This window comes from Convolutriloba macropyga, chromosome 13 (assembly GCF_964194025.1).
Source record: "Convolutriloba macropyga chromosome 13, txConMacr16.3, whole genome shotgun sequence".
NCBI lineage: Eukaryota > Metazoa > Xenacoelomorpha > Acoela > Convolutidae > Convolutriloba > Convolutriloba macropyga.
This window is the reverse complement of record NC_134480.1, coordinates 31,996,982-32,009,356: the sequence shown is the minus strand read 5'-3', so window position 1 is coordinate 32,009,356 and position 12,375 is coordinate 31,996,982. Positions and strand designations below refer to the sequence as shown.

Here is a 12,375-nt window from a genome sequence, read left to right as displayed (position 1 = left end):
TAGAACACTGTCAATATCGCAACTGGGGTAAAATGTTAGCTTCTATTGTGCCTGTATTTCACTTAAAATCCATGTTTCGCTTAGTTTTGTCGCTTAGTTAGGGCGCTGATAACTGCTTCTGAGAAACATTTCTTCAGCGGATGAAATTTTGATCATGGTTTCTTCCGCACTTTGTCATACATTGTCATACATGATTATTTTTTCTACTTGGATTTTTGCGCAGATTTTTGCGAAAAAGATATCACGATGTAAGAAATGATTGCAGAGATTTGAGTGAAATGATCCCAATGATGTATGAGACAAATCTGAAGGATTAAAGGTTAATATTGGAACTACATGAGACATCGAATAATAATTGCTGAACCAAATAAAAGCATGAATTTTAACTCAGAGCCAATTGAATAAGGTATTCAACACTTATGTTAAACCAGTGGTACAATACGGGAATCTAATCTTTGGTACTGCCAGTAGAGCTAATTTGCAGAAAATTGACCCAAAAATTTTTGGAATGCTAAAGGTTAGTTTTTATTGTAAAATTTGCTTCTTTTTCTATCATCTCAAGGAGAAAAACAAATCATTTTTCAGCGCAAGAGCTTCACTTATACGAAGTTTTTAAAATGATAACTAAATGCATAAGACGTGACGTTTGTTTCATGGACACAATTTGTTTCATTACACAAAATGAGCGGTCAAAGTTTTGCTCAAGCGAAAAACAAGTAAAGGTTTTCCCCCTTTAATTCATACTTGTCCAAAACCAGTCTATCAAATATAATCCGAAAACTCCTAAACTTTTTTCTGTCAATTTGGAGTCTGATAGCGAAGTTAAAATCGTGAGCTGAACACAATTGAAAAACTTTGCCGGCGAACATTTAGAATTATGTTTTTTTTACTGAATGACCACCTATGATGAAAGACCACTAGACTGATTTATGGACTAAATTAGACACCTTTTTCATCAAATTTCTTGCCAGATCCATATTGTCTTCAAATCTGGCCTTCATAGACTTTTAGACTCATTTTTTTAATCTCCACTAGATAAAGATAAATTTTTGGATCTTTTCCGTTTGTGCCCCCCACAGCTTATTGGGTGCATATTATTTGCATCCCCCAGACGCACGTGCCATATTTTACATGATGATTTACTATGTAATGGCACGTGCTCTGTAACTGGGGGGAGCATAACGTACTGGGGAGGGGCACAAACAGAAAAGATCCTACTTTTTTAATAGGTATCCTGCAATTTCTCTTCCGACTATGAGACGCCTGAAAACACACTCTATAGTCAAATGGCGATCTCTCTGGTGCTCTGCTTCTGTTAGATTCGATCAAGCGCGTAAGCACTTCTTTGATTCTGTATAGACACCAGTAAAATTTTATTATTATTATTATTATTATTATTATTATTATTATTATTATTATTATTATTATTATTATTATTATTATTATTATTATTATTATTATTATTATTATTATTATTATTATTATTATTATTATTATTATTATTATTATTATTATTATTATTATTATTATTATTATTATTATTATTATTATTATTATTATTATTATTATTATTATTATTATTATTATTATTATTATTATTATTATTATTATTATTATTATTATTATTGTTATTATCATTATTATTATTATTGTTATTATTATTATTATTATTATTATTGTTATTATTATTATTATTATTATTATTATTATTATTATTATTATTATTATTATTATTATTATTATTATTATTATTATTATTATTATTATTATTATTATTATTATTATTATTATTATTATTATTATTATTATTATTATTATTATTATTATTATTATTATTATTATTATTATTATTATTATTATTATTATTCTTATTATTATTATTATTATTATTATTATTATTATTATTATTATTATTGTTATTATAAATATGATTCACGTCTGAAATTGTATGTCATAAATTAAGTTCTTGTAATCATACAAAGCGGAGAAAAATGATGCAAGATATATACTGGAATATTGTCTTTTTGCTTCTGTTACAAATTTCTTACAGATTTTCTATAAAATTCTTGTACTCTTCAGCATTCTTTTAGCGCAGTTCATACAATCCATTCAAAAGTGCAGCTGTCTCCAACTGCGGTCTCTAAATCGTCCTCCTACCTTGGGTCACTTGTCTACGGATTAGTAGATCGATATTTTGTAGACTTATCGTGGCTTATTTTGTAGATTTTGCTTGAGGATTATTTTCCAGCAGCGAACTTTCTACGAAAACATTCAGTGGTTCCAGCAAATATATAACTGTAACATTTTCGCCCTATATTTTATCGCTTTCCTTTCAAATTTTTGCGCTTGCACCCAGACCCGGGTTCGGACATACACGTGTCAAAAAATCACTCAGATACCTAAACATAGCTTAGCCTAATTGTTGTGATAAACTTATTAAATAGTTTCACATTGGCAATAATGATGACAAATGGACACCAAAACAGCCACAGCCAAGCGTATCAAACTATCCCTCCTCCTTTGAGCTATCTGGGAAGAACTCCGGTTGCAAAAGGGCCCAAGCGAGGCTGTACGGAATTGAGTCCTGTAACGGAAAACCCCGACGCCAACCTAGAATCTATTATTCAAAATGCCATTAGAAATGCCATTCCCAAAATCATGGCTCAAATGCAACAGCAACTTGAAGCTTCAATCGCACGTGCTGTCCAAGATTCCCTGGCGACTATTAAACAACAAACCAAAACAGAAATGGTCGACCTCGAAAATAGGTGCTACTTGAAAACACTGTCGGAAAGTGATGTGCACGAGCCGTACAACAGGCGAGATAATGTAAAAATTTTCAATCTCAAGATGGACGAGGGCAAAACACGCGAAGAGTACATTGAGACTATTGACAAAGTACTGGAAGTCATTGATCGATTCGAATCAATTGTTGAGGCTTCAGACATTTCAATTGCTCACCGCCTACCTGCAAAACGCATTCCTATCATTGTGAAGTTCAATAGAAGAGTGGCAAAACTGGACCTTCTGAAGAAGAAAAAGAAGCTAGCAGAGGTGGACGACATGAATTATATAAGTGTGGTCGAGGATATCACCAGACCCAGATTAAACTTCTTGAATATTACGAAAACTGACAACCGCATCAAAAGTGCCTGGGTGCGTGAAGGCGCACTGCACTACATGTGGAACAACGACACTAGAGTTTATAAAATACTTGGGTTTTATGAAGGTGGCTCAGTGCTCAACTACCCCCTCTCTGACGTTCTTGCCTGTTTCAATGGTGTTTTTCCCCCAAACAATAACTCACAAGTCTCTTGAACCCCCTCCATAAACCCCTACCGTCCCATGATAAATCCTCTACATCTAAACCCACCCAGATAATATCTATTTTGCATTTAAACATCCGCTCAATCAGGAACAAACTGCTGGAATTGGAATCTTTTATATATGGACTTGAATCACTTCCCAAAGTCATATGCCTTAAGGAGACACCCATAGATGATGATGATGATACTTCTAATTTTCGTTTGCCTGGATACTGGAACATTGAGGTGAAAAATCGTAACAAGTATGGCGGAGGGGTGATGATTCAAGTCCATGAGAGTGCGACGATAAATAGAAGCTCGCAAACTCCATTCGAGGAGGCAATATGTGTTGTAATCAACAGCCAATCATACACGTTTAAAACCTTGGTGATTTACAGTAAACCTAGAACTAACAAAAACCAGTTCATTGAGTTACTTGATGAATATCTGCTAGGTAATACCTCTGCCACAATACCTTTTATAATATGCGGGGATTTAAACATCGACACAAAATCTCAGAATTTGATTAGCAGTAATTACGTCGATATTATAAATGCAAACAGCTTCAGTCTGTTCGATAGTTCTTATCGTCCAACTAGAGAGACTGATCATTCATCAACCTGCTTAGATCATTTCATCTATCAAAATATTCCTTCAATTAAATCAAATATCCTGTTTCATCAAAACATCGCAGATCATTATCCTATTCTAGCTAGTTGGTTGGTGAGCGACCTCGATCAGACTAACGCTCAGTGTAAATTTCGAAATACAAAATTTATTCATGACGAACCTCGACGACAGCTCATAAGAAAGGGAAAATTAACCCCAATAATCCAGATTATCTGGCGAATTTCAAAATTCAGCGTAAAAATTTCGAAAACGCATTCAAGAAATCAAAAAAATCTTACCATGCAGATAAGTTTAAGTCTTGCATTGGTGATTCAAGACCAACTTATCATTTACTTAATGAAATCAGTGGCAGAATTACGCACTCAAAAAAGATTTCTATTCTATGTTCTTGTTATGAAGCGAACCAGTCACCCTCTCTCGGTGACGTTACAGAAAAGTTCAATCAATCTTTTTTCAATGTACCTAACAATATTAGTCAGTCGATCAATAACGTGACTCCTATTTTCATTCCAGACAATGACAAGTCTTTACATTTATACCCGGTCTCAACGTTTGAACTTGAGGAGCTCATTGATAGCTTGGCTCACAAAGCATCATCGGGTGATGATGGCTAAAGTAATATAATAAATATATTATCAGCCCCTGTTACGGTTCGCTTCATGACACACATTACTAATTGTTCCTTCACTCATGGCTTCTTCCCCGAATTGCCCAAGAGTGCAAACATACTTCCTCTACACAAGGAAGGCAGTAAGTTAGAAGAAAATAACTACCGCCCTATTTCGCTTTTAAATGTATGGAGTAAAATTTTTGAACGTGCTATGTTTACAAGGTTATACAACTTTTTTGAGCAATTCGGGCTCCTCTCACCCTGTTAATTCGGCTTCCGAAAGAAACATAGTACCATCGATGCTTTAGTTGAGTTAACGGAGAAAACAAGGGAAAACTGGAATGTTAAGAACATAAGCTGCTTTTTTTGGATCTATGGGAAGCGTTTGATACACTTGATCCCACAATTTTACTTTTAAATAGGAAAGATACGGAATAAGAGGTTACGTTTTGTGTTGGTTGAATATCTTATCTCGGAAGCCGAATGTAAAGAGTAGAAGTCAATTGCATTTCCTCGCAATGGTTGAAAGTACAACATGGAGTACCACAAGGGTCTATACTAGACCCCCTGCTTTTTCTTATCTACATAAATGACCTACCAAGTCATTGTAAACATGCTCAAGTCCTCCTTTTTGCAGATGATACAAATCTTACGTTTCTTAATAAGTCCTGCGAGGAAGTGCAAAGAGAAATTGATAATGTTAAACACTGGCTAGATGCTAATAAACTTTGTTTGAATATTAATAAGACCATTCAATTGAATTTGAAGTCAAGCAATAATAGGTTTGATATTGATAACAAGTACATTTTCAAGGAGCCCGTATGTAAAAATTTCGGCATTTTAGTTGACTTCAAATTCTCCTTTGTCTCTCATTTATCGGTGCTGAAATCGAGACTCTCTAAACAATGTGGTATTATTTCAAAACTTAGGCATTATGCCCCGCGTAACCAGCTTATTGATTATTATAAAACGAACGAAAGTTCTATTATCCAATATGGCATGCTAGTATACGGGTGCAGCAGCTATAGCAACCTGTTGCCCATTTACAGTTTACAAAAGAAAATACTTAAATTCATTTATTTCAGAAAAAAATCCGACAGTGCTAATGACATCTTTGTTCAAAATAATTCACTTAACATCTACCAGCTTCATATATACGAGTTATTGAAGGTAATATTGAAATCACTGAGTGGATTACATCGTGAAAGTTACCTTAATTCTTTGTTTTCGTTTTCGCGATCGAGACCTACGCGAAGTGCATCAAAAACATTACTAATGGAACCGTCTTGTAAGCGAATGATTGGAAAACGATCAGTTAAATTCAGAGCTTCAAAGCTCTTTAATGCATTGAGTGAAGCCGGTGTTCTTCCCTAAAAGATTATTGGATCGAATGAAAAAGTTATAAAAAGTTTTTATCACAAGTTTAAGGATACATTTTTGGTTAATAATGCTGATATAGTGAAATACATCTTTGAATAATTTTTCTAGGAAATTCTAAAGAAAACGACCCCTTGGATAAATGCTATCAGACATCTGCTTTGGGAATGGGATTTCTGTGAAAAAAATGGGTTCTCAATTCCTTCTAGTTTCCGAGTTATCGCAATTTTTTCAAAATTTTTAAATTTTTCCCGCTAAAATCGCTTCTGAAAAGCTTAGAAAAAGTTTTTTAAACGGAAAAGTTTTGGAGGCCTATTTTAGGCTTCCAGTAGGTTTAACGGGGTTTAGATAGGCTGCTGTTAAATTGTGACGACTGTAGCAAAAATTTTTTATAAGTTTTTTGGTTCTTTTAAGTCCCTTTCGTTAATAACGATGATTTAGTGAAACACATCTTTGTATAATTTTTCTAGAAAATCCTAAAAAACGATGCCTTGGATAAATGCTATCAGACATCTACTTTGGGAATGCGATCTTTGTGACAAAATATGAGCTCTCAATTCCTTCTAGTTTCCGAGTTATCGCAATTTTTCAAAAATTTTTGAATTTTTGCCGCTAAAATTGCTTCTGAAAAACTAAGAAAAATTTTTAAACCGAAAAATTTTGGAGGCCTGATTTATGCCTCCAGTAGGTTCAACGAGTTTTGAGCTTTAATTAGGCTGCTGTTAATTTTTGTCGAATGTAGCGAAAATATTTTTTTCAGTTTTTTTTTCTTCCATTTCTTCATTTTTTCTTTGTTTTTGTTATCATAGGATCTTCTTTGTTCAAATAGTTCTACTGCCTAGTTTACAGAGTCTCTAAGGGCAGGGCGTGTGGGTTTAAATACCCCGTTGCCTGTCCACTTTGATCATGTTTGTACGAGTCAATATTTACGTTTATTTTTTGTACTTGCTGTTACTTATTTGGTACTTGATCAAAGAAATAAATTCTTTCTATAGTGGTTAATTTGAATCGGATGTATATTGATGTACGCTAGATAAACTTGGCAATTGGGGTATTATTTTAGATATCCTGGGCCGATCGCCCAGAGATGCGGGTCGTGGGTTCCGCGGTGGGTGGGGAAGGGGTTGGAACAGCAGTAGCAGACGTGCTATGTTGTCCCAAACGCGAACTGGCTCTCTCTGCATCGAACCAGTGCCTGGACTGAATCCGACTGAGAAATTTGACTACCAGACTACTTCATTCACTCCCACTTTCAATAGGAAATATCAGGTCAGTTTTTCTGATTATCAGGTCAGTTTTTATGATTTTTAAGTTTAGTTTTAGTTTAATTAACCTGGCTCAATTAACATTTTTATATGTTCTTAGTTTAATTTTATTGGTTTTAATTAACCTGGTATTATTAATATTTTATACTTTTTGTACGATTTTCCCGCCATTGTTTACCCTCAAACGTCATGCTAGGTAACTTTAATCGTTTGTGCACATTTCCCATTTATAATGTTGTCCTGGTCATTTTCATGTCATTGTTTGTCTGGTCGGGTTTTTTTTTCGTTTAACCGATTTGACTTTATAAATGCCCTTCAGAACATATAAAATTTTGCGAATTTACATAACGCCAATTTTAATTTGCAAAGTAATATAAATAACGAAAGTCTTTTATAAATATTGTATAAACTTTGCCAAGCTCAATTTCGTACCATAAGTGGTCTATTTCCTTTTGTTGGAATTTTCAGGCCACCGAATGAATTGATGGACTCAATTAGTATGAGTTAATTCAAAAATACGCAAAAGTTGGTTTCATTTCTCATTCTTCAAATTAATGATCTTTTACAAATCCTAGTAATATCAATGGTAGTTTCTTTGTGATATATGTCTCTCCACTGCCCAGGTAAGTCACAATCAAAGTTGACTGACTACCCACAAAAGCCATAACTATGACCAAAATATGCTCACTTGCCTGTATCTGAGAGCGATCCCTCTGTCGATAATCGTTTATGTTCTCTGCAGGAGCGCTAAACTTGACTAAAAGCAACTTTTGAAGTTTCTTCTCAATCTATTTTTACTGTTGAACCGGAATAGAATTTTTCAAATTTTTATTGCGACCCCAGAAAACTTCAAAACCCTTGTTATAATACGACACACCTCTGAAAGGAACTCATGGTTGGCCGAGATTTACGGGAAATGCAAAAAAAAATATTGCTTCAGTAGAATTGCACTAAAAGCTTTTTCTATATAAAAAGCTGCAAAAAAATGATTACATTGATTAACTGCTACTTGACACATAGGGTCATCAATTTCGTTATTTTACTGACTGTAATTTTGTCTAACCAACGTTAAATAGCTTGACACAAGATATGTTTTATATCTGGCCAGCCTAAATACAGAATTAGAGACAAACGGTATCAAGACAAGTTTTTACAATGAAAATTTGAACTTTTTTGCTATCTTCACGCTTGAAAAACATTGAGCCATTACGCCTCAAAAACCTCATGATAATTAAAAAAATTTACTCAAAAATAGTACCATTTTTATCGTTCCATGTTATAAGTTCAGAGTTGTAACCGCATGTGTGCAACTATGAAATTAAGCAAGTTAGTTAAATTTTGCTTCAAAAAGGGAGCTATTCTTCCACCTACATCGTCTTTGTTCACTCTAAATTTTTCTCGTGTGACTCACACAAAATCTTGTTTTTTACCAGATTTTGCAAGCAAAAACCGAACACTCATTTGGCCTCATTTGCACGAGAAGTCACTTAAATTCACACGATCTTTTTGGGGCTTAACAATACAATTTTTTGGTAAAATTTTGCAAATGAAGAAGCGTTTGTGTGTGTGTGGTCTTTTTATACTACAAAAATCGATTTTGAACACATGAGAATAATGAAAAATACGCACAAAAAATACTAAAAAAACGACAGGTTAATTTTTGTCATCCTATGAAAAATTTTGTTGCCGACTCAACATCAGGAACACATTTTTTTCTGATTACCTAAAGCAAAAAAGAAGGGTCACAACATTTGAAGGAATTTATATCTTGAATTGTATAACTCATATGTTACCAAAACCAGCTTTTGGTTGCTTTTTTGGTTATCATTCGTTGATGTTCTTATTCGACTGCTTTTGAGCCTGATTCAATCTAAATAAGTTTTGCCGGGAAATCCAATGCCTCTTAGACAAAAGCCAAATGCCAGAACACCGGTCAAGTCTAATCTAGGGTAATGTTAACTGGGTTTCAACACTAAAACCAGTCCAAGCATTCATAAAATTATTACTTTTGTATTCATTTTATGATCTTTCGAGAGAACAACTGAAAAACATCTTGCGGATCTACATCATCCTAGAAAAATAGCTAATTCTCCTCTTACGCTCATTCACACGAAAAATCGTGCAATATTTTATCATATGACGAAAATTTCTTTGGTTGAGATTACACAAGACGCACTTTCTAAACAAAAAATTGTGTGTTTTTTCATCACACGAGAAAATAATGTGTGATGTCACACAAGAGAGAGAGAGAGAGAGAGAGAGAGAGAGAGAGAGAGAGAGTTTTAGAAGGTTTTCCACAAAGTAACCCTACTGTTAATATGGTATATAATTTTGTCACAATAGTTAACAACGTTTTAATTAGACTGAAAAAGAATTGATAGACAATAAGCAGCTTTACAACTCTCCGTGACACTGTGTTCAAGAAATTTTTTGTTCCGACCCCACTTGTGGGGGGGAGGAACTTTATACTCAAATGGGTTTTTTTTTGTTCCGTGAATTTTGGCCGACCGATATATTCATCGTAGAGAAATGTGCATGGTATCATTAAAAAGCTCGTCCAGCGTAGAATTCGAAATTAAAAAAATTTTTTTATTAATTTCGTTTTTTTCGAGGAGTTATCGAGGTTTAAAGTTTCATGTGAACTCTGGATATTTGGTTCACTTTTGTTCACTTTTACCGTAATTTTCGTTCGAATTAACGTTTTTTCTAAGAAAAATTCAATTCAAAACTAGATTTCACGCCAAAAAGTAAATCAATTTTAGGTTTTTATTAGACGAAAGGAGATAATAAAGACTAGTTCTAGTCTTAGAGGGAAGTTTAATATATAAAAAAAATTCGAATTAGGTTTGGGAGCTCTTTTTTTTAGAAAATTTTGCAATTTTTTGTTTTTTCAAGTCACCTAGAGACTACTAGACACTTTAAATATAGACGTTCCGTTAATGACAAACCTCTTTTACGATCAATTGAAGCCCAATGGACAAAAAATTTGTTTCAAAGGGATCGCTCATGTTTTTTTTGAATTCGTATCTCAAATTTCGTAATTTTAAATGAAATTTTGATTTACTTTTTGAGGTTATACTAAAGTTTTATAACCTTATGGCATAAACTTGTTGACTAAAGGTGCAATATATTTGCTAATGAGCATTAAGTGAGCCTATCTAGTGCTGTGAGTGGACAGCTAATGGCTGTTAAGACTTTGAAAATAAATTTTCGAATTTTTTTTAAAATTAGAAAATCATAAACTTATTTTTGTGAACTGTAAATTCATCTCAGTAAAAACAGGACTGAACTCTTTCATACCACTGATACATAAGTTAATCTCATTGGAGGCTTTTTCAAATTTTTCAAATTTCAAAGATTTCAAATTTTTTAAAAAGTTTTTTGAACATTTCGTTTTATTGGTTCATTTTGAAATCTTATCACGTCATCCTAATTTTGATGGCTACATCTTCCTTTAGCGAAGACGTCCAAAGGATCATAGATAAAATTTTCTGAGAGAAAAGTATGGTTTAATTGGCTTCAACACTTTCTTCTACCCTTTTTCTAAAGAAATTTTGGTTTTTGCCTGTATTTGTTGTTTTTTTTTCATAGTCATAAGACATATTGTGATGTCTTTTTGATTAGCTAGGCATGATAAACATCCTTGTATTCACATTGTGGCATTTTTTTCTACATCAACAACAATTTATCTAGTTAGCGGTTTTGTCTTCTGACTATTGTTTTTTTGACTTCGGTGCACGAGTTTTCATAATTTTTATAATTTTTGAATTTTTTTTCGTAATTTTGGTTCCTTTTGAAATCGTATTACATTATCTTAATATTGATAGCTTCCATTTGCTTAGTGAAGAGGTTTAATGGATCGTTGAAAAAATTTTCAGAGAAAAAAGCTTATGGTTTAAATAGCTTCGACATTTTCTTCTCTCAATTTTCTACCGAACTTTTGGATTTTGCCTGTTTTTGTTTGTGTTGTCATAGTCAATGACTTGTTGTAACGTCTTATTGATAAATTGTGAATGACAAACATCCTAGTCGTCACATCATCTAGGCATAATTTAGCGTATTAAATGCCTTCAAACTTTTCAGTTTTTTTTGTTCTTTTCGTCAACTTATTCTCGTCATTGAGAAGTCCACTCCAATTCCTTGAATTTCAAAAAACAACTTGTCTACTAATATTATGTCGTAAGTGATGTTTTGTTTGGTGGACATTATGCGTTATCATAAAAAATTATTGTGAGTGGTGTATTTGTGTTTCTTTTTTTCTCTTTTTTTAGCTTATTCAGGTAATAACAGATCCCAATGATTTTCAAATGTGGCCCAAATGAACGAACTTCTTTTCTCTTTCAGTATAATTTTAGCTGAATGAGTTTAAATGTAAACTGAAATAAAAATAAATAAAATTCAGATAATAGATACTGATTTTAATGGCTTCAATAATTTATGTTATTGTTCATAATTTTTTGAGATTTTCTGCGTCTTTGTGTAAATAGTTCAATTTTTGAGATTTTCTGAGTATTTAGTTTATTCGTATGGTTTAGTCTCAGCAAAGACAGGTCCCATTAGTTTCATATTGACTTTCTAGTAAATTTATCAAGAATTATTTTGTTAAAAAAGCTAAAGATTTTCTTAGACTTTTGAAATTATTTGGTTTAAGAAAAGTTGATCGATCTTTGACTTTAACCTCATTTTTTTCTCTATGTCAACTTTTTACCTAGTCTCATTATGAAAAACATACATCTGCTGTATAGTTAGCAAAAACTAAATTTGTGGAGTTAAGGTTTTATCTGATTGCATTTTGACGTTGTTACCAGGTGCTTTTAAAATTATATATTTGGATTCTGCCGTGAAAATTTTGTTTTTGCATATTTTGTTGTCTGCTGTATTCTCTCGTAGTCTTTTTATTGGTAGATCTCGTGAGTGCTGTAATGAGAATTGGCATTATGTAATTCAATTTGTAGTTAGGTTTTGTAGCATTTTTTTTTAAATTCAAACATCTATTTTTGTTATCTCTTCATTTGGTTGACAATTGAGTCAAAAATGTAGATGAGCTCGGGTCAGAACATCATGTGCGAATGCACATTAACGAGCCGCCTTGTTGAATTGAGAATCATTGATTTGGGTCTCGTGTAAATATAAATATTGAGATATAAAGTTTCAGGATAATTGAAAGACTGGTTTGGCGGCTTAATTG

The 12,375-nt window shown here is 32.9% G+C and overlaps 2 protein-coding genes across 2 annotated transcripts in view; both read left to right on the top strand.

The window, feature by feature from the left end:
• The window catches only part of LOC142351906 (uncharacterized), a 178,286-nt gene that overhangs the window by 78,056 nt on the left and 87,855 nt on the right, over window positions 1-12,375 (top strand). Inside the window, 1 exon segment of the mRNA XM_075404164.1 lies at window positions 6,986-7,191. Coding sequence (XP_075260279.1) covers window positions 6,986-7,191 — 206 coding nt within the window.
• LOC142351909 (26S proteasome non-ATPase regulatory subunit 5-like) overlaps window positions 2,414-12,375 on the top strand; it is a 225,450-nt gene continuing 215,488 nt past the window's right edge. Inside the window, exon 1 of the mRNA XM_075404167.1 lies at window positions 2,414-2,444. The gene's annotated coding sequence lies outside the window, so the exon portion shown is untranslated. The remainder of the gene's footprint in view (window positions 2,445-12,375) is intronic.